This window comes from Polyodon spathula, chromosome 4, assembly GCF_017654505.1.
Source record: "Polyodon spathula isolate WHYD16114869_AA chromosome 4, ASM1765450v1, whole genome shotgun sequence".
Classification (NCBI taxonomy): domain Eukaryota; kingdom Metazoa; phylum Chordata; class Actinopteri; order Acipenseriformes; family Polyodontidae; genus Polyodon; species Polyodon spathula.
Window position 1 is genome coordinate 58,321,271 of NC_054537.1, and position 23,232 is coordinate 58,344,502.

The 23,232-nt window shown below is 40.8% G+C and overlaps 1 protein-coding gene across 5 annotated transcripts; it reads right to left on the minus strand.

The window, feature by feature from the left end:
• Positions 1-9,074: 9,074 nt before the first annotated feature.
• On the minus strand, positions 9,075-23,067 carry LOC121314674 (tubulin beta chain-like). Of its 5 annotated transcripts, none has more exons than XM_041248165.1 (11): positions 22,755-23,067; positions 20,740-20,843; positions 19,754-19,849; positions 19,254-19,315; positions 18,439-18,576; positions 16,574-16,715; positions 13,893-14,078; positions 13,274-13,369; positions 13,006-13,081; positions 12,464-12,605; positions 9,075-11,233 (listed from the first exon to the last, which is right to left on the minus strand). In XM_041248165.1, the coding sequence occupies exons 2-11, from the start codon at positions 20,841-20,843 to the stop codon at positions 11,001-11,003; spliced, it is 1,275 nt and encodes a 424-aa protein (XP_041104099.1). In that variant the 5' UTR covers positions 22,755-23,067; the 3' UTR covers positions 9,075-11,000. The 5 variants fall into 5 exon arrangements, with proteins under 5 accessions (XP_041104099.1, XP_041104098.1, XP_041104100.1 ...); XM_041248164.1 differs by lacking the exon at positions 22,755-23,067 and adding an exon at positions 22,451-22,679; XM_041248166.1 differs by lacking the exon at positions 22,755-23,067 and having other exon boundaries at positions 13,006-13,078; positions 20,740-21,042.
• Positions 23,068-23,232: the final 165 nt, after the last annotated feature.

Here is a 23,232-nt window from a genome sequence, read left to right on the forward strand (position 1 = left end):
GCGCAAGCCCAACACTGCACAACACCCAGTCAACACCATCCCAACTGTCGAGCATGGTGGTGGCAACATTATGTTATGGGGATGCTTCTCTTCAACAGGGACTGGGAAGCTTGTCAGGATAGAGAGGAGAGTGGATGGTACAAAGTACAGGAAAACCTGTCTGAGTCAGCCAAGACTCTGAAACTGGGGAGGAAATATACATTTTAGCAGGACAATGACCCAAAGCACAAAGCCAAAGCCACACTTGAGCGGTTGAACAAGAAGAGAATTAATGTTCTTGAGTGGCCCAGTCAAAGTCCTGACTTGAATCCAATCGAAAATGTATGGCGAACTTGAAGATTGCAGTTCGTCGATGATCCCCAACAAACTTATCAGAACTGGAGGAATTTTCCCGTGAAGAATGGACAAATATTTCACCATCCTACTGTCCAAAGCTAGTAGAAACCTATCCAAAAAGACTCATAGTAGTAATTGCTGCAAAAGTTGCTTCTACCAAGTACTGACTTAAGGGGATGAATACTTATGCAACCAGCAAATTTCATTTTGTACACTTTCTTTGCAAGTTTTGCTGACATTTAACCTCCTCCTCATATAACAGTGTTCAGTTTAACCACTACAGCTAAAGTTTGTTTGAAAAACTGTATTCGTTATTTGTAATTCAACAAAATGTGATATTACTGGTAGGGGGTGAATACTTCTGCAAACCACTGTATGTAACTTTGTTTTAACCCCTGGCCATATCAATGATAGACCATGCACTATTCATTACAATTGATACACAGTACACATACAGCTATGGTCAAAGGTTTTGCATTACCCTACAGAATTACCAAATTTTGCTTCATAGTTGAATGAAACTTGCTGAATAATGTTACATTAACATATTGAATTACGTACCGCTTTGTAGTTTACCATATACCTAATAAAAAGCAGACAAAAAAATTGACATTTTGAAATGTAACATGAAATACGGTACTACTATTATTTCTTTCAGTAGGCTTTTGTGATATCATATTGTATGTTCATATAGTTTATTTATTTTTTAAATTATGTCTCAACCCTAAAATTCGATTGAAAACTTTTGGCATAAATGTGTACTAAGATTATCTTTTTTCATTGTTTTAAGTACCTGATGGTATACATGACAGACTAATGGCCTTGAGATACTGGAACTCTTTGTTTTTTTTATGACAAGGAGAAACGACAAAGATTACCTGTATTATGGTTTTTTTGTAGAATGATGAGTCTCCATGTTGCTCAGATCCGGAGAAAAATGAATATCTTTTTCCCAAAGATCATTGATATAGTCATTTTTGGTGCCAGACAGAGTCCCACTTCCATTAAAAAAAACCCTGTCATTTAGTATAATTGTCCAAATTTCCAAAAAAAAAACACAGTGAAGGAAAAAAGGGGGAAGGAGGGTGAGATATAGATGTGTGGAATGCATCATTCTACGAAGAAACCATATTACAGGTAATCTTCGTCCACTTACCTCATATGATGAACTCCACATAGTGAGTGAACTCTACCATAGGAAATATACAAAGGGTGGTAGGTTAGATAGTACTGCCCGAAGCCACAGATAACACAAAGTGAGCAAAAGTAGGCTGAGACACGTTTAAGTTATAAGGTTTGATAAAGGTCTCGAAAGACGCCCCGGTAGTAGCATTGCAGATGTCATGAATTGGGACAGATTTTAATTTTGCCCATGTAGTAGACACTCCCCTTACCAAGCAGGCTTTGATAAGGTCCAGGAACAGGTTTCTTATCAAGGTTATAACAGAACTCGATACAAGATGTAATCCAAGTAGAAATGGTCTGTTTAGAGACAGATTTGCCCTGAGTTTGTGAGCTAAATGAGACAAAGTTGTCCTGATGGTCTAGTAGTGATAGTCCTATGAATGTAGGAATTCAGTGCTCTCCAGAAATCAATTAGATGATCCGGCCTTCTCTTCTGATTCATGGGGTAAAAATCAAGAAATGTTATGATCTGATCGAGATTAAACTCTTAGGAATTGGGGATCAGGCCAGCAGACAATCTTGTCCCTGAAAGACTGGAAGTAAGGTGCATCGAATGACCAGTACTTGGAGCTCACCTTACCCTTCTTGCCGATGTAACTGCCACTAGAAATGCATTGTTCAGCCTATTGAATTACTCCTTGCATGTCACCATGGGTTCGGAAGGGAACCTACCGGGTTATTTTCCCATCCAGGTAAAATACTGGATATTGTAGAGAAATGCACCTGGTGGACAGAGCAAGACCATTGTGGAATAGGTGGCTGAGGTAAGATAAACATGTTGATAGAGCTATATATGTGTGATTCATTGATTTGGAGTTGCACCAGAGAACATATTCTCTCCATTTGCCTGTATAGGCTTGGAAAGTAGATGATTTCTTTGAAGCAAGTAGGATGTTAACTATTTGTTCAGATAGCCCTTGATTTATTCATTGTTGCCGTTCAATCTCCAAGCAGCTAGCCGTAAACATAAAGAATTGTTCTGAAGCATCTTACCCTACTTCTGAGACAGCAGATTGCAGCTCACTGGTAAGTACAAGGGTCCCTCTTCTACTACTTCCAGGATCTCAGAGAACAAGAACCTCTTGGCCCAGTAAGGGGCTACAAGGATGAGACTGGATTTGTTTCTGTTTACCTTCCTGAGCACTGCTGGGATTAGTGGCAGGGGAAGGTATGCATACATTAAGCTGGATGATCATGAAATGGACAGACCGTCTGTTGACATGGCTGCTTTATGCTGAAAACGGGAGCAAAACAGTGGCAGTTGCAGTTTTTCTGTTATGGCAAATAGGTCTACCTTGTGCCCCCTTTGTCTTGGTGTATTTTACAACCGTGGTGTCGTCGGTGAGAACTAGTATCTCCTTTGTACAAATTTGTGGTGATCTTTGTGGCCTGCAGCTTATCTACTCTGGGGAGATGTGGAGCAAAGGATGTAGGTTTTCACCATATAGGCCCAACGGGCATCCAGACTGCATTATGGAAGGGGAATCATTCAAAAGGCTTTTCTATCCTTTGCATCTATGATGCTCATGAAATTGTCCTCTTCATTACAGGTCTAGGTATTAACATTAACATAGCATTTGTGTATACCGGTGAAGTACCTCCCACAGCCACTGAAATGTCATCATCAAGGATGGAGTCCATGATGTCATCGTCCCCCAGGTTAGGCACATCCGCAGTGTAGTATTGCTCCTGTGCACCCAGGGATGTTGTGGTACTAGAAATCACTGCAGGGGCTACAGGCTGTGGAGCCTGTCTTGAGTCCTCAAACTCCTTTAGCCACTGAAAGAAAATATCTTTGGTTATCAGGGGCATCCTTACCTGTGCAGGAGTTGGCTGAGTAGGAATCTCAGCGTTGGCTGCTGTTGTTTTATCCGGGGCCTATTTCTCCCTGCTGCTGCAGGAGTGTGTAGTTTCCTTTCGAGTATGAAATGTAACCATTACCTAATGGGCTATAACCTCTTATAGCCCAAATGACCTGAGCACTTATATCAAAGTTGCTCCTTTAAGAGCCCTGTAGGCGTCAGGCGTTGTCTCCGCCCCCAGGAGATAAATACGAGTGACACATAAGGCTTGGCGCCATTTTCTCTTTTGGCCTGCTCTGAGTGTGCTCTTCTAAGTCATAGCTACTACGGAGATAAGTTCATTAATTCACTTTTTCTGTCTTTAATTTCATATTTTGAAATAATTTTAGCGATAATTCTTATTAGCTTTAGGTTCTGATTAAGTCCCCTCTGTGGCCATGTGCCCTGGGCAAAGCTGGCGGCTCTCCTCGCCCCTTCCCCGTGATTCAGTACCTTGCTGCAGCTAAGTTCACGCTCTCTCCCTTGCTGCTTGGCTCTTTGGCAAATGCTATTAAATTCTTGCTAGCGCTTTCTCAACTGTAACCCCTGTCTGTTTTACAGTGGATGCTTGCGGTTTCTCTGTGGCTTTTTCAGGTTCTTACCTGTACACCACTTGTCCTGGTACCAGCCCGGTACCAGTGACTCACTCTGCCAGTACCAGAGCCTGTGCCCTGGTCAGTACTAGAGCCTGTACCAGTCCCTTGGTCGATACCAGAGCCGGTACCAGCCTGTACCAGTCACATGGTCAGTACCGGTGCCGGTACCAGAGCCTGTACCAGTTACCTGGTTGGTACCACAGCCGATACCAGAGCCTGTACCAGTGACCTGGTCAGTACCAACGTAAGTACCAGTCACCTTTATTGTTACCAAGGTTGGTACCACTCACCTGGCTCATACCAGAATCGTTACCAGACCCGGTTCGGTTTAACACCAAAACCATTGCCAGTGCTTACCAGGGACTGTTCTGTCAGGCCCTCCTGGGTTATTGCCAATCATGCATCACGGACACCTGGGTGATTTACCACCGTCCGGGCCGATTACTCTGCAGTTTCAGTTCGCCCCCCCCTCCCTTTCAGGGCATGATCGCAACTACGGTCATGAACCCTGAAGACAATGTATTTGTGTCTCAGGTGGTGGTGGCCCTATTGCAGAAATAGGCAATTTCAATTGTTCACCCTCTCAATGAGAGAGAAGGGTGCTACTCCAGGTACTTCCTGGTGCTGAAACGGGATGGCTGCCTCCGACCAATCCTCGTCCTCAAGCCAGTTCAATCTGTTCTTGAGTATGACGGTTCAAGATACTGGCAACGTGGCAGCTGATACAGTCAGTACTGGTTCACTACAGTAGACATAAAGGATTGCTATTTTTACATCCCTATAAGACCTGGCTACCGGAAGTACTTGCGGTTCGCCTTTCAGGGCACCACGTATGTGTTCCGTGTATGACGTTCAGCCTCTCTGTAGCTCCTCTCACTTTTTCAAATTGCATTGTTGCTATATTGGCTCCTGTGGGACTAAAATGCTTCAGAGTGATTAATTACCTGGGTGACTGGCAGATTGTGCCAAGTCACCAGCATAGGCAGTGGGGAGTGGTCACCCGCTTGGCATAGATGCCCTGGCCCACAGATGGCCCAGGACTCTGCTCTATGCTTTCCCACCATTGCCAGTGCTTCCACTTTGCATGGAGAAGATGAAGCAGGATGGGCCCAGGTGCTCTTAGTAGCCCCAAAGTGGCCCAGGAGAACATGGTTCTCGTCACTGGCATGGCTCTTGTACGGTCAACCATGGGAGCCGCCGGCCCGTCGCGACCTGCTGAGCCAGGCGTGGTTGACTCTGTGGCACCGAGACCTAACAGCTCTGCAGCTTTGGGTCTGGCCCTTGAGCGGAGTCATTGAACCATCTCGGGTTATCTGACAAAGTCATTTAGATGCTTGAGAATCCCACGCACCCAGTATGGGTGTGTATTCATGACGTGGTGTCAGTCACGTGAACTGGACCCCACAACTTGTCCCATGGCAGATGTACTGCAATTTTTGTAGGACCTTTTTGATAAAGGGAAATCTCCCTCCATGCTTAAGGTCTACCTGGCAGCTATCTCAGCTTGCCATATTAAAATTGGCAGCACACTTCCTGGCGGGTCAGTTTTTGAAGAGTGCTCGGAGGTTAAGACCCCCTTATAAAGGACCTTGTTTATCGTTGGCGACTTAATGTAGTGATGGATGTGCTTACAAAACCAACAGTTGAGCCCCTCCTCCCCCTGCGGTAGCTAGGAGGTTCAGTGACTCTTATATATCATCCTTAAGAACTGAAAAGCACTGAAAGATTTCTTGTCATTTAATTTATTAAGCTCCTTTTAGTATTTACTCCAGTACAGTATTGCCTGTATTAAAATCTGTGGGGCTACAGAACCGTAAACTCTTCATAGTTACCCTTTGGGAAGTGGGTCTCCACATCATTGACATCAGTAATAAGAACCAGAGTCCAAAGCAGTGAAAACATAATCCTGGGAAAAACACTTCAGAGAACCTGGACTTCATTAGATACAAAGACCTCAGATCTGATTAACACAACTCCATTAAACAGTCCTCAAGGATCAGATATTAGAATCATTACCTGGGGACCTACTACCTTCTCTGCACACAGAAGCAAAGCAAGGCCTGGTAATATGTTGGCCTCAATACACTTAGTCCTGTATAGAGTCCTACCCTTATAGAAGTTTACCACAGTAACTTTGCAGTTTTCCAAAGGTTAGACTGCAACTATGCATTTACAATGGTTTGCCATGTTTTTAAATATGCATTACCATACCTTTACTCTACTTTACCAATCTTTTTACAGTGCTTTATTACACTTTGGTATTCTTTTACTATGACAAGCTTATATCAATCAATCAATTTATATTTTATATACCTGATATACCTTTCATAGTGGACCACCATCACAAAGTGCTTTATAATATGCAGTAACAATAAGAAAAGCCATAATACTTTAAATACAGAGAAATACATAATACATGCTATACAGTTTTTAAAAAAAACAGTGCATAATACATGATAGTAGCATAATATATTAAATAGTAGCTTCAACACAGCAGCTAATAGCAGATCAGGCTTAAAAAGCATGGAAAGCAAGAGAGAACAGGTGGGTCTTGAGAGTTGATTTAAAGCAAGCGACGGTGGGAGCATCACACACCAAAGCGGGGAGAGAGTTCAAAAGAGTCAGAACCATGAAGCTAAATGAGCGTTCTCCAAGTGTGGTGCACTTTTGCTTGGGGATAACAAGCAGGCCAGTGTCGGAGGACCTCAGCTTACAGGCAGTTGAGGTACTCGGGACCTGTGCAATGAAGGGCATTGTAGGTGAGCAGGAGAGTTTTGAAAATAATCCTGAACTTTACAGGTAGCCAGTGCAGATGGGTAAGACGGGAGGTGATGTGATCATATTTTTTACGTCTGGTATGGATCCTGGCAGCAGCATTCTGAATTAGCTGCAGTCGGTTTATGGTGCATATCAGGAGGCCACCATATAGATAGTTGCAGTAGTAGAGTTGAGAGGCGACAAATGCATGACAAAGTAGCTCTGCACTTTGGAGATGTTTCAAAGATGGTAGAAGGAAGATTTGACCATGGAGGAGATGTGGGCATCAAAGGACAGGTTGCTTTCAAGAAGGCTTCGTACTGTAGGGGAAGGCAGCAGCAGACAGTTTCCGAGGTTTAGGGCAGCTATATTGAGATTCTTAACTTGAGTTTTAGATCATACTAGGAGTTTTGATTTGCTAGTGTTCAGCTGAAGAAAATTGGCAGACATCCAGGCCTCAATGTCTTGAATGCAAGCCGAAAGCCGCACCATGGAAGAGGGGCAGGGTTGTGTTTAAAGTAGAGCTGGATGTTGTCAGCATAGGAGTGAAACATGAGGCTGTATTGGTAGATGTGGTGACCCAAGGGAAGCATGTAGATATTGAAGAGAAGGAGCCCAAGAACAGATCCTTGGGGGACTGGGTTTGTGACACTACTGCATCCAGCATAGAAAACAAACTGCATGCATCTGACTAGGTAAGAAGACATCCAGGAGAGACAGGTTCCAGAGATCCCAGCATACTTCTGAAGGCGGTCAAAAAGAATGCCGTAATCTATTGTGTCAAAATTAGCTTTTAGGTGAAGGAGGACAAGCACAGAGGGAGCACCAGCATCAGCATTAAGCAGGTGAACATTCACAATCCGGAGCACAGCAGTTTCAGTACTGTGATGTAGCTGGAAGCCTAACTGTAGAGATGTTTCATCAGCTGACTGGCTACAGCCCTTTCGAGAGTTTTGGAGAGAAAAGGGAGATTGGACGGAAATTAGATAAAGTCAACCTGGTCGAGGGAGGGTTTTTTAAGTACTGGCGTAACTCGGGCAAGCTTAAGGGCACCAGGAACCAAGCCAGAGTCCAGGGGCAGGTGCATAATGGAAGGAAGAAGATCAGAATTACAGAGACGGAGAAGGTTAGTCGGTCAGAAGGCATGTAGCAGTAGTTGATTTCAACAGTATGCCGGAGACTTCAGCAATGGAGAGAGAAGGAAGAGAGGGCAGGAGGGGCAACTGGAGGAGCGTCAAGGTGGTCAAGTAGTAAACTGGGTTTGTGGTGGGAGAGTGTTGAATAGATGTTGTCAGTTTTGTTCCAAAAGAGGAGAAATCATGACAGGTAAGAGAGAAAGCTCAACGGGAGATTGATCTGTTGGTGGTTGGATGTAGGATTTGGTCAGTGGTCTTAAAGAGAATATTGGGTTTACCGTGTCCCATATTTACGATTTCAGAGAAGTACTTCACCCTGGCCACGGCAAGCACACGCCTGTACCTTGCGATATAGTCAGTCCAGATGACCTCCACTTGTGCTCAAGCTTGCGGCAGGCAGACTTAAGCACTCGAAGACTGAGGGTCAGACAGTTTCGATCTATACAATTTATACTATCATGTAGGCCTGGAGCTGTATACTTAACACACGTTTCTAATCAGCCTCCCAATTCAACACAGCCCAGCACACAAAGGAATTCTAAATTAACTATTTTTAAGTGCAGTCTGGTTACCTTAGCAAGCAAAGATTTAAAACTATTAATTAACTGTAATTAATTTACCTATTTCAATGTTGTTTTCACCACCGGCTGGAAACACACGCGTCTCTGCAGGGTATTGTGCTGTCCAGACATGAGATGGTAAACTAGATGTTCTCTACTTTGGACAATAAACAATGGCATATGGGCACTGTAAAGAGACAATATCACATCTGTACAAGCCAAAACAACACCTGTGAGAGGTATTGAGAGTTTACTGGAAATACCTTACTGTGCTGTTTTAGAATCCCGTTACAACTTACAACTTCGATCTCACCCGAAGTTTGGTGGTCGTGTTTACTAGCAGGGATACTACCCCAAACTATAACGTCATCATTCCTTTCTGGTCAAGGAGGAGTAGGCACACCTATTAATTCTCATTTGAGTGACAGTCTCCTATTAAACTATGTTGGTGTTCAAGTTACCTTGAACATTAAACATCAGTGGTGTAGTTACAACAATGAAATCCATACCCTTATTTACATTTTTGTACTCTGTACCATTAAATCTTGTAATTTTTGTACCTACTTACATAGAACAACATTTTCTAATGACAATCATATTTATTTTATTAGCTACATTAACACAACTGATTGCATAAATGAAATAGTATTTAGACAAAACAAGAAATATTCTGCATGTTTATTACTAATGTGATACAAAGAAAAGTTAGCAATGAAGGAAACCGTTAACCCAAGTTTCATTCTCCTCCAACAAGGTGTCAGTATTTGATACAACTGCTAAATATCCCTGAGATGCATGCATCACCTCAGTGGTCTGCAGCCGCAGCTCGGGTCACACAGCTACTTGAAGGCTGCAGGATCTGTGCAGACAGCTGCCTCCGCCTTATCGCCTTGATGCACAATCAGCTGAGCAGAACTGCACAGATCTGCAATACTAGAACACCACCAGACTACTCAGACTTTGATCCTCATATTATTATTTTTTTTTCCAGTTTTAAAACACGATGTACAACCTGGAAGTGTGGAATTTCTCACAACACTCAAATTAGGCAATGTAAAACTGTTCACATTGAAATTATGGCTGGTTAGATTAGGATACTAAAGGCCATATGTTCAAAGCATGTACTACAATCTTTAAGTCCTATCTATCAGATTTTGAAACCCCACATTTACTGTATTCCCCTAGTGTCTTAATAACAACAATAAGAATAATTTACTGTATCTTCAAAAGGTCAAAGAACATTATTAACAACATTAAATACTTTATGAAGAGACAATTAACTCATTGGAAGGCTAAACAAAAAATACAATTGTTATGTCTCACTTAGCAACCCAATTCCAACACCATCTTCCCAATGGATAATCAAACCTCTTCCTTACCTGCTGGCTAGTCCCATGAAATGAACAGGAGGCAAGCGGCTGCAGCACTTTAAAACTTTATAATAGCCAATAGCCAATAGCCAATACAGTGAAGGAGCAATAACATTATAACTGCTTGTGTCCATAATGATATCAATGCAGTAAATGAAACAGTACTACAACAACACAAAGGATTGTGCATGAGATATCAATTAATATTCACGAACCCCCAGACAATAAAGCACTGACTGACAATGTAACCAGCGCACACACCATAATCGGGTAATAAATCGCACAGTACCCGAAAGGCTAAAATATTTATTTAAAATCAACAATTTATCGGATTACACACTATCCTAGTTTCTCTTGTCGCATGAAACATCCTTTTAAAGAGTGTAGCTAGACATGTCTCACCCGTCTCCCAATAGTCGCAAGACTGGAGTGTAAGTTCGAACCAGACTTTAGACTACAAGTTTAAAAACTGTAGTGCCGATCACAGTGACTCAGGGAAAGACTCACAATGTTAATAAACAATATATACATAATTTATTTAAAAAATTGCACAACACCTTTAAACAATCATTTCATATCTCTATACCAATGACACTTGTTGGGCAAACAGGCATGACAAATCACATGGTGTTGCACATGGCTTGTCCATGCAAGTTCCACACATTTCATCATTCAGTCTCCTAGATTACATGTGTCCCTTGTACTGCTGGAGACTGAAATACCTTAGACAGTTGGTCCCCCTGCTTATGCTTCCCTTTTCAGCATATACATTTGCATGGGTTCCGTGAAAGTAATACAGTTCGCAAATATCTAATTATCAGGGCAACATACAGTATGTGATTGGGGTATTAGGTCTAATAGACAGGCCCAGATGATTTTTTCACATTCTTAGATGGTGTCCCCTGAACCATATGCTGATTTGGCATGGCATGACACTCAAGATACCATGTTAAATGACATATCCAGTTATTCATTTAATAATTTTTACAGATTTTTTTTTTTGCCATTCATGCTTTGAAATTATTAAGAACATATGAAGTAGGTAACAATATGTAATACTGTCTCACTCCTCCATGTCTGTCTGTCTCACTCCTCCATGACTGTGTCTGTCTCACTCCTCTGTGTCTGTCTGTCTCACTCCTCCGTGTCTGTGTGTGTTTGTCTGTGTCTCGCCCCTCCATGTCTGTCTCATGCCTGCCTGCCTGCTTGGCTGTCCTCCTCACTCCTCCCCTGCACGGTACTCTTCTGTGACAGTCCGCAGCGCGTCGAAGGCCTGCAGGAAGTCCTGGTCCTCACAGCCATAGCGGTGGTACCAGTGCAAGTAGGCGCGTGCCTGGAACATGTCATGTGCGCGCTCGCCAACTCTCTGCAGCAGGTCTGTCACACTGCTATGGTTGGAGCACACGGTGAGCGAGCAAGAGGAGGGGCTGGGACTCACCACATCCTGCGGGTCTGCAATCAAACAGGGGTGTCATGCACAGGAACATCCACAAGCACACTGCTCGGTGTAGGATGAAAATCATGAGAGCAAAATGTACTGATTAAAATGATTGAAGAGATAAAGCATGGGCAAAAATGCATGGAATAAAACATGGTAAACAATTAACCACAGTGACCTTGTAAAAGATTTGTTAAGGGTTGGCTGCGGGCTAAATTCTATTGAAAATTAGCAAGATGACAAAAACAGACGGTATTCACGTATGTCCCAAGTCATATTGTATAAAAACCTGGCATGGAGACACAGGCAAGGAAGCCTCTAATACTTCTAGAATCATCAGTGAATCAGTCTGAAGGCTCTCTCTGGGACTGAGGTAATCTGATCAATCTCTGTTAACACTAGTGCAATGTATTTTGCCTAAACAATAATGTTAAATGCAGAATGTAAATGTGGGTATTTGGAACTAATAAATAGTAAATGTTAATTTGAAATGTGGTCTGATCTCATCCTAGCAAAAAACAAGTTGTTAATTCAATGTTTACCTTAATTCATACACCTTACACCTGGAGTAGGACACACTGTCTAATCAGGGTCAGACACTCACACTAGTCCTGTACCAGGTACCCTCAATTAAGTGTATTACTAAATCTCCTCTATGCCATGCTGTGATGAGTGCAATCAGTTCAGAGTAGATTTAGCAGAGGCTAAATGCTGGCACCTGGTCATAGTTCTGAAATCCAGGACAGGGTGTTGGGAAAGTGCAAGTTTCTAACCCTGTCTAACTATGGTAAAAAGTCATCAAGCAGACGCAAGTTTCGTGAATGCCTTCTTCATTAATTGTACAATGAAGGTGGCACTAGCAGAATTGTTTGCTTTCTCGCCTTATTTTCTTATATTATTTTTTTTTTACTAGTGTACTACAGAGAGTGCCTCATGCAAGGTAGGTGGGCAGCAAAACTTTGTAAAGTTGCATCTTTAAGGATGTCAGTAATTCAGTATCAACAACATGGCATTCTATACACTCACCACTCTCTGTGTAAAGAAGCATATCCCAGCCTCTTTCCTAAGCCTGTCTCCACCTAATTCCCAACTATGTTCTCTTCTGTTTTTTTTGTAAGTATTGGCTATTGATTGTCATTTTAAAAGACTATTTCAGTCCCACTCCAGTTTTGGATATACAGTATCTTCGTACTCCAGCAGAGAGGGCAGTACTCACACGGTGAGCCATGCTAGCGTGCACTGACCTGTCCAGTAGTCGATGGGGAAGGGGTTCCAGGCAGCGCAGTGGTGACCATGCCTCAGTCTCCGCAGGACGGGGTCTAGAGAGGACAGAAAAGATTTGCTCTGGCCACCCCGAGCAACAGCAAGCACTGCTGAACTGTAGTGCTGCAAGAGCAGCGAGGTTAAGGTGGCAAAGTCTTCAGTTTCCCTAATAAAGATTGAAACCACTCTTTCAGGTAGTTCAGATGAGGACAGAACAGCCATATCTGTGAGGCAGCGTGGAGCCAGGGAAATACTGGTTTTGAATGCCAAGTCACTAGAGGCCTTGAGGAGAATTTAATTTAAGGCTACTTAGAGATTCTTAAATGTATGTTTATTGTTGTATGTTTTAAATAACATAAATATTTCTCTTTTCAGAAAAATAATGTGCTACTGACACCCACTGTGCTATACCCCTTATAAGTTTGCAATCCACATTTCTTTTAATCAAACTTGGGAACCATTCCTCACTTAACTCCCCAGCTAAGGGAGTGGGAGAGGGTTTTGATGTTGGATGAAAGGATACTGGTTTGCCAGATGGAGAGTGGCGTGGTAGCATCTGGAGGGTGGAAGCTGCCAAGCTGTCCCAAAGAACGGTGCTTCTGAAAATTAACAAAAAATGTGTACAAAATGTGCAATAGAAACTTTTACCTCTCAAGACAGAAATGTAGATTCTAGTGTGTGTAACTGCATATGTATGTTTGTGTGTTTTTGTTATGCAATATTTGTGTATGTGTATATATTTTATTGTCTTTTTGGACGTTCAATAACGTGAGTGTGGTCACAGGTCCTACCTGGTGTGTGCCTGGGTGGTGTGCAGGAACTTAGTAGCCGGGACGGGACTCACTGACCTCAGCAGCTCCCAGGGCTCCAGACCCAGACTAATCCCGCTGCATACACAGGACAAGCATTAAAATGGCCTCTTCACAATATCTTTTTAAATCACTCATATATACGTATTTTAAATCTGACCAGGGTTGCAATCCTGAAAACACAAACTATCACTAGGATTATGTACATTGGGAATTATTTGCTTTCCTTTGTTTTTATTTTTGCATTTCTGTTTTCATGACTGTTTTTCGTTTTCTGTTAATTGTTTTATATGATTTGTTTCTTTTTTGCTATTGATTTTGTATGTTATCTTTTGACACATTTTCTTGCCAGGACCCTCTTGAAAATGTACAAGTGTTCTACTCTAGTTAAATAAATACATTGGAATTCAACATTTGAGGACAGGGAACTTGTCAACAAAAAAATTACAAAGACCAGAACATAAAACACAAGGCACACAAACAAATACTGTATTAAAGTTAATAGATTTTCTACAGCAAAAACTGTGAATTAGAGATTAAAATTAGCTTGATTATGTTGGGCGACATGTGATCCCTGCAGCTCTGTATAGCAGCTACCCACCTGGGAGTTGTGAGGTTGTGGACTGGGTGCAACAGGCCAGCCAGACAGGAGGCTATGTGTGAGTTCATGCTGGACAGGGAGACCTGTGCCTGGGGGCCGGAGAGCGAGGAGGGGATGCGGCTCTGCAGCGACAGCACTCGGCTCAGAGCCTCATCGTTGTGGAACAGCAGAACTCCATCAGTGGACCTGCGGAACCATTCACAGATTATTAATCATCCAAATTTAAATCCAGCCTCCTGTCCCCTAACCCTTTAGCTAACCTTTGTTTTTTCACAAACATTAATGTCTATGGTATACACTTATGGCAAATTCATATAAAAGCTGATATTTTCAAATTAAAATCTACTGTGGATACAATGGATTAATGTTTAAATAAATTGTAGATGATATAAGGATTTAAACAAACTTAAATGTAATATTTTTCCCTCAATATCTTTGCTGTACTGGGGAAGTCTGCAAGCCTCTTCTCAGACTCGCCGTCTCTTTCTCTCAACCAGGAAAAGACCTTTACTTATGCAGCTTCAAAGACTTCCAGCTGTGACCACAAGCTTCGTTTTACTGTTTTGAATAAATAAAAATGGTTATGTTAAGACAAACAGTCTCTCTTTGGAAATCCGTCGAAGTGACTGGCCCACTTGTTCCCATTACAGTGTAACGTGACCAAGATATCTGGTTTACAAGGCTTTTTCTTGAGAAAATGGGAGTAGTTTGTTCTCAAAGACCACATGACCAATTCTGATCGCTTTCCAGCTGTCCAATCATGGACCAGAATTTGTATCCCGTGACTTTTTATGCACACTCAAGATTCAAATTGAACTAACCATTGATGCATGTTCGGAAGTCATTGTAGCTATCCGATTGGAAGATCTGCACAAGGAACGCCTGTTTGAGCAGTTTTAAAAATGCTTATTCAAACATCAAACTCTCTTGCTCTCCAAAAAAATCTATTTTCACTCAAGAAAAACTCTACATTCAACACAAGCTTTGCACAAACTCCTATGCTTGCTATTTAAGAGACCAACAAGCTACAAAGGGGGAGATCTTTGACAGCCTGCCATCTGAAACAAACTGCTGCTTGTTGGGATGAACAGCTGCTTGTGTTTTTTTTTATTTTTTTTTTTATAAAAGCTTCTAAAAATCCCACAGCAAGAAATGAAACAAAATCATTCTTTGTACTTTGCAAAATCTTTGGAACCATGAGAAATGAACAAATTATTTCTAAATGAAAGTTTGGCAACTATATGTTGATTTATTAAATGCCATGGTGCATAAAAAGTATAGGATTCACTTGTAAATGGTGCATAATGAAATATTATATGAATCCATTGTTTGAACATACCTGGAATTCTTAATCTGATAAATATATGAATGCATTTTTAATGTATTTAGAATTCTGAGTAATATTTTTCTGAACACGCTTAACTAATTACAAAATTAGTTATTAAAAATCTTAAGCTGACACTTCTAACCTACCAAATTTTGTAACATAGAAATAAAAGTATTTTTACTTTTTATTTTTAATGTCATTTAAAGCACTGTTAAGCTATAATACCTATTAAGTTAATGGGGAGTATTGTTTAAAATATTTGATGAAGAAGATTTATTAATCAGTTAATTAACATTTTAATTGAATTTATTTACATTGACTGATGAAGGCTACGATTTTATCACGGAGGTCACGAAAAATCATGGATTTAAATAAAGTCGGTGAAATCTTGGAAATGGATGTAAAAACCCATTTAATTCTTCTTTACTTCTTTTATTTCCTTTAAAAAATGCAGTATGTCATGAACTGGAAACAGATCTGCGAGTATCTGTAAAGTGTTTGGTTGCGTATGCACACAGCAATTACAGGGTAACTATGTAGGTCAGCGAATGAGACAGCTGAGTGAGTAGGCATGTAAATAGGTGACAGCTCAAGTACCAAAGAATTGTGAAAGTGGTTTTCTGTAAAGACAGAAGGACAGAAATGTACCAACTTACGGAAGGGAGAATTACAAACATTGATTAGAGAGATGCTGGTATGTGACATTAAGAGATATTTGAGGTATTGTAGAATGACAGGTGAAAGAATTGACAATCTGTTAGGAATGTTCGCCTTTCCAAGACTGCAGATGACGTCATTACGACTTGTCACACAGGGTCACAGACCTTCCACTTCGATCAGAAATTATGTCAGAGTCTGAAGTATGTACTGTTAGTTTTGTCCTCTAAAGTAACATTTAAACTTGTCAGTAGTCAAGAGCAATATTCTTTATATTATTGGTTTTGGTGTACTATTTAAAAGCGCTTGTGTATGTTGATGTAGTTAAAACTACATTATTTGGTGACCTTTCTGTGAATTATTGCTTTTTTGCCGCACCTCACCCATGAAATGTACTAAAAATTACAGTGCCAATATCATAGCCTTAATTGTAATTTATAAACTAACCCTATGTAGTTTACTTAATTTACCCTAGATAATCAATATTAAGTTAAAATATCCGCTAAACAGCCTGTAAACCTAAATGCCCTTGTTAAAAAGAAAAAAAAAAAAGAAAATGAAAAATTGAATTAAATAATAACCCTGACAACCCCTCTTTTGTGGTGGCAGGTAATTCCTGGTAATCATCAGCTTCAAACACAAAGACACACAAATACAGATACAGACAGCCAGGTACAGGCAGAGTGCAGGCAGGTACCTTTGCAGAGCTGCGAGGCAGAGCAGATTGTTGTAGTGCTGTAGTGGGCTCTCCCCTGCCTGGTGCGGGGCAACAGAAACAGAGAGGATGTGACCTAGAGGATACGCCTCCCTGATCTCTTCACACAGACGAGCGCCCAGCCCTAAAGAGAGAAGCAAACCACCCTGTCACACGCTGACCACCACTTCAACTCAGAGCTGGAGGAATAAAACGGTCATGCTCTGAAGGTTCCCCTCCAAACCACAAGGGCGAAGCAACTGCTGACATCTACAGTATACTGTACTTACTTTATAGTTTCTTAAAGTAGTCAGCCATTGTCACAGTGAGGGCTGCAGTGGTGACATCAGACCAGGAAATGAAACAGAAACACAAGATGGTACGGGGCAAAACGGCGCAGTTGCGCTCGGATTTTATTAATTAAATATAAAATAAAGATTTAAACAAAAACACGCAAAGAAAAGGGCACTCTGCACAAAGTAAAATAAACACTAACAAACAATTATTTGATATATAAAGTACCTTTGTTCGCTGGGTTGGTAGCATTCGCTGTTACTATCCTTCACTCTCCTCACAACAACTCTCTACTCTGAGCCCGGACTGGGTCTTTTAAACTGTGGCTGGAGCCTTAATTACCCATTAAACAATGACCTTATTAAGGCTCCAGCCACATTCCCATGGGTCATTCACAATGAGTCAGTTACTGAGCTGGGATTTGAACCGGGGAGCACCTGGTTACAAGCCTGTTTCTTTAACCAGTGGACCACACAGCCTCCTAAATCACAAGACATCTGTTCACCAATTCCAGCAACCCCCATGGATAATTATAGTATTTTTTTCTCTCTGGGGAAATCAGTCGGTTAAAATAGGTGTTAAAATAACACTATGAACAAAAGCAACTTTCTCTTACCCTTTTAGACCTACTGAACATAAAAATATCAAGAAAAAGCATTACTTTTCAATATGTTGTGTTCATTACAGCTATGAGTTAGGCCGAATTCTAATTCCAGTTAATTAATGTTTCCTTTATGTTCTTTGTTTCAGGTTGAATGAGTAACATTATAACATTCCACCAACCACAATCAATCAAAATTAATTTTAAATATCACCTTTCATAGTGGACCACCATCATAAAGCGCTTTACAAGATAGTGAGGAACAATGCATAATACATTAAAATACCAAAATTCACTGATATTAAATGCAAATAATGCAAATACATTACATACAGGCGTAATGCATTAAATAAAGGCTAGGATGTGAGTTCTGAACATTATGGATGCGTCTGTCATACAGAATCATACGAAAAGGAAACCTGAAATAGCAATTTAGACAACAGTTAATAATAGATATCAGGCTTAAAGAGCATTGAAAGCAAGAGAGAACAAGTGGGTCTTGAGAGCTGATCTGAAGTGAGCAACTGAGGCCTGCCCTGCTGTAAAACTCTTTGAGGTTGTACACTAAGGGTGCAATACAACATGGGTCACGGTGCGGAGGTCACAATAGGATATGTATCAGCATAAATGTTCTGGTCCTGATGGGCTGCTTTGTATGATGTGCAACAACACTGACTATCTTGTTAAAAGACAAAACGTAAATTATAATGTATTCATAAAAAATAAGCTTTTACTTATCATTCAAGAACCACTTGTTAGTCTACACATAGCTATGTGGTGTTTTAGATCACATATCAGGATACGTCTATTTATTACAATACAATCTATCATGATTCATCATTAAACCCCAAAAACTCATATTGGTAAAGTAGGTTCAGGTTTGCTGCAGACAATGTCTCCCACTGGGTTCACCTCAGTTTTCCATGCATTTCCCAAAAAATAAATCAATAAATCAATCAAATGCAATACTCACCGGCTCCTGTCCCCCCACTCAAACTGTGGAACAGCACCGTCCCTGAATAGCAGTCCTTCCTCTCTGTCTCCTTCCGAAAACTCTCCATGGTCCTCTGTAGCAACCCTCTCTCCCCCTCACTGGGGGGGCCGTAGTACCCTGTCCAATAAACACAGAGCAGTACCCCCTGGGATTTAATATTGTCGTTTGACTACAGCAATTCAGATACACCAGGGGAAAGTATAAGGTCCTTTATAACAGTTTACACTGTAAATTTGCAAGGTAATTTTGTAGCTTTCCCAAGGTTACTCTATGCATTTACCACAGTTTACTATGGCCTGCAAATTATTCTTTTTTTAATATTCTTAACAAACCTCTATGGGCTTTGCAATGTTTTACTACACTTTAATATGCTTGTACACAACTGAAAACCTTAATGAAATTGTCTTTCCACATTTATTACCATATTTTACTCAGCTACAGTCAATGCAGGGAAAGTATAAAATAAGCGGATAGGCATCAAATTATTATATAACAAGCGGAATCTCTCTACCATGCACTGTCCTGTTACCCTGCAATAAAACTATATACAATAGTCATGGATAAGAGCCATAAAGAGACCTGATAACAGCTATTACTAGAACCTGGCGACAACTGTCATTCTCGTCTCGGATTTTATCTGAAGACTTATCTCCTTGTACACTCAAAGTGCCCTGCAGTTATCTCTATGTCTTAAACAATGCCCTTCTAGCTTTGCCGGCAGCACAGACAGACCCCAGTTGTACTGCTCCTCCTCTTGCTACGTTCTGACGTGGTTTTGGTCCTCCGGGTCTTACCATAGGCCCAGTTACTGCCCCGTCCTTCTTGTCCCACTATGAGATTGGACTCCCTGAAGGACCTGAAACAGTAGCAATAACCAAAGTGTTCAGTCTCTTGAGCTGGCAGGTGACTGTAACTGGGGTTTGCATGTTCATATATTGGGTTTGTTTATTACTAAACATAAGTGATCAGTGTGAATTGAGATTACAGTTTTATTATGTGAGGCTCCCTGAATGAGGCTAAGTTCTAACCACTAGAACACACTGCCTGCCAGTCCTTCAGCTCTAACCACTAGAACACACTGCCACCCACTCCCTCAGCTCTAACCACTAGAACACACTGCCACCCACTCCCTCAGCTCTAACCACTAGAAAACAACGCCACCCACTCCCTCAGCTCTAACCACTAGAACACACTGCCACCCACTCCCTCAGCTCTAACCACTAGAACACACTGCCACACACTCCCTCTGCTCTAACTACTGGACAACACTGCCCCCATGACTAGAAGGTCTCACCCATGTTTCACTAGTTTCTGTGCCTTCCGTAGCACCTTGGGCTCACTGTCAACACAGATTGCACCTAGCTTCCCGTCTCTGCTGAGAAATGGGTACCTGATAATACAGAGAAAGAAGTAAATCCATTATTTTATAATTTACACCAAGCAACCAAATAATAAAATTATTATATATGTGTACACACAAACACAATCGAAATTATACAAGCAATGTTAAATAAAAGCATAGGAACATTTGTCCTTATGTCAAATATGATTCTGGTACAATTAATCAGTAAGTAAAATAATGTGAATTTACTTCATCAAGTAAAAAATGTGGCCTATATGAAAACAGAGAGGTAGCGCTAGGTTTTCTGTTCATTAGTTCCTGAAATCACATACCCAAAATTTTGCGTCCCACCCATCAAATATACAGTTTAACACAAAGGCTGAGAAACTCCACGGATGTGCATTTTGGTACATTTTTATGAACGTTTAAACTCTATGGCGTGTAATAGTTTAAAAAATCTCTCTCTGTGTCTAGATATACATATAAACACAGACTCACTTTTTTCTTTGTTATATACTAACAGTAGACAGTTCACATGACAACGAGAAGGGGTTCTAAGCACTGTTTGTTGCCTACGTGTGTTTTAATATTTTTCTGCATTCCAATAACAGCAACAGCATTGTAGTCTTTTAAGCAAAAATTCCTGAAAAACTGTACATCTGTTTTTTGGTTTTTTTTTTTTTTTTTACCCAGCAGCTCTTTCACACACAGTACATCTTGCCCTCTCAATAAACAAGCCACGGATCCTTCATCTCCCATTCAAAACTATAATAACATATTTTTCGTTTGCAGTTTTGTGCATTACTACTGCTTGCAATTGCTTCGGTCACTGTAGTACTCATAGTCAGAAGTAGATGGCTGAGATGCAGATGAGCAATTTTCTTCATGAGAATCCCCTGGACGAGAGTGAGAGAGGAAGGTAATGGCAAAGAGATCACCTGTCTGCTTCAATGCTGTGGCCAGCTCCCTCAGTAATAATTCTCCACCATTCCTGTCCGATCTGGTTACCACACTGACCAACATGCAGCCAGACCGCAGACATCTGCGGAGGCAAACAAACAATAATATTTCTGAGTTTAAGCCAAGTGTTAAACGTTTCCTTTTTTTTTCAAATCGTTTAACCATTGTCAAAGATATGCGTGCAAATATATAGGTCCAATCCCGCAAGCTATTGAAGACTAAGCTGTCTGACCAATAGCTATTCTTTTCACAGGAGCTCTTAAATAATGGCACTGTACAAGCAAACTTTGTAGGGGGGCCCCCCTAGATAACTAGCATGAAACCAGACAAACACCCCCCCCCCAAGCAATGGTTATCCTGTGATAACATGACACTGTATCAGTAAACAAACACCACAAAGTATCCCAATTGACAACATATTGACAGCAGCCTATCGCTCAAACTAACGGCTGATTTGATTGAAATCAGATACAAAGCAGAAACAATTTTTTTTTTTTTTTTTTTTTTTTTTTTTATTAAAATTCAGGACCAGAAAAAAGAAAAGGCCAAAGCACTTGAGAATGTATCGAGTGTATCACGCTTTTTCCAATCAGAAGGCTGTTATCTCTACGGGCCATGTAGCTATCAAACAGGCCAAAGAAAACACACTTTTCTCTGTCAACAGAGGGCCCAGTAACTTCCCTGCAGCCATGATAAACTTTCCCCAACCGTCAAAAGTTAATGACCATGGCAGGCCTCCAAGAAATTGACTGAAATATTAACATATAATGGAAAAGTGTGCTATTCTTCACAGTGGCATGACACAGTGGCAGCTGTTTCTTTATGATTATTTTGAAAAAAAATCCCCTTCAGCAATGGTTTAACAAAATGAAAGTGCAACTCTTGTAATTATGTGGCTATATGCACATGAACACATTCTCTCCTACAATGTGAAATAACTAAAGCTAACAGTTCTAATTATTTTCATTTCAATACCAAAATCTCACATTTCATAGTTCTTCCAAAGCAATATTCTCAACAATCAATGCCTTATTGTTATGTTGATCTTTTTGTGATTTCTAGACTGAACTAAAATTGCATTGCGAATAAAGTTATTCCTGTCACATCAATATGGGTCCTAGTTTAAAGGAAGTGTGTATGCCTTACCCATTCATGTACCTTGACTGATTGCTTCGTTTACTAACAAATAAAGTCGCTTATCTAAGTTTAGTAGATAGATGACTAGCTTCACACACTCAGATCAGTGATAATATTTGACTACCTAATGTTAATTTTGTCAAAGTAGTGCCAATCCAGGTATGTGAAACCATCTGAAAATGTTTAAACCTTCCGATTCATGTATCAACAAGCGTTTCAATGAAAACGTACACTTGCTTTACACTTGCCCCTCTATTACATTTTACTTTCTAATTAATTTCACACTGTGTGGTGATACAGCCCGACTTATCCTCTTTAACCAAAAGACTCAAGAAAATGAACCCAATTTACAAACTGACTAGAGGAGTTAACAGCATACCCCCCTCCCCCTTTGAGTGCCTCACTTTGGGGTGTTTCTGAGGTTTTCGTATATCGAATAATTTGTATTTGCCTTTTATAGTTCCCCAGCCCCTCTTTCTTCTTTTAGTGTAATTTTTCTATAAAAATGTTACTGCAACCAGCAATGTAACGTTTAATAAATACACCACTTACCTCGTAACAAGTTTTGGCAAAACTAAGTCCAACACAGTGGTGCTGCTTATTTTACCTGCACAATAGTACACTGTATCAACTGCGACAAAAAATTAAAGCAACGTTTGAACCCGACAATATAATGCTACAGACATCCCTATAGTACTCAACACGAACTCAGCTAACACAACAACACACAAGTGACAGTTGAGATTACAGTACTAAACGATATCTTCAGTTCACAGATCGCAAAATTTGTGATATACCATCCTGTAGTGACAGCATGACGTGCATTTGAAAGCTGAACTTTTCCCCCAGACAAAACCTTTTGAAAAAGTAGTTTTCCTTCTTTTAAATCTGTTTCGCTGCAGTTTCGGCGACCATCCAGGTTACAGCCGACGCGGGATTGGTTGGTAGGAAGTTAGTTTGTTTCAGTTTCCGTTTCGAAGGGTGGACATCAAGACAGAGAGAGTTAAATAAACCAAACTGTTCCTCTGTGTACACTTGAACCCGTGCAACGAGTCTAATTTCTCCCAAAACGTTTATAGAAGTGCAGTGTTCCATTTCCACCCACCACCACCAAAAACCACCAAATAGGGAAATCCAAATACTGATTACACGGAATAACACAACAAGACCGACATCACTACCCATACCCCCTTCCTTCCCTCCTGTAACAAAACCTGGGAAAAGACTTAGGGTAATGAGGTCGTCACTACATGAGGTTGTAATGCAATTTGTGTGGCGGTGAAGGAGGAGGAGCCGCCGTGGGTAAATTATATTAAATTACAACTTTAAAAACG

What these genes read in the sequence shown, in the direction of transcription:
- LOC121314674 (XM_041248165.1), bottom strand. Translation starts at nt 20,843, where the DNA reads ATGTCTGCGGTCTGGCTGCATGTTGGTCAGTGTGGTAACCAGATCGGA. An exon ending in CACAGCATTGAAGCAGACAG is followed by an intron (nt 19,850 to 20,739) that starts GTGATCTCTTTG and finishes CTGTATTATCAG; the next exon opens with GTACCCATTTCTCAGCAGAG. An exon ending in CACAACCTCACAACTCCCAG is followed by an intron (nt 13,370 to 13,892) that starts GTGGGTAGCTGC and finishes CTGTGTATGCAG; the next exon opens with CGGGATTAGTCTGGGTCTGG.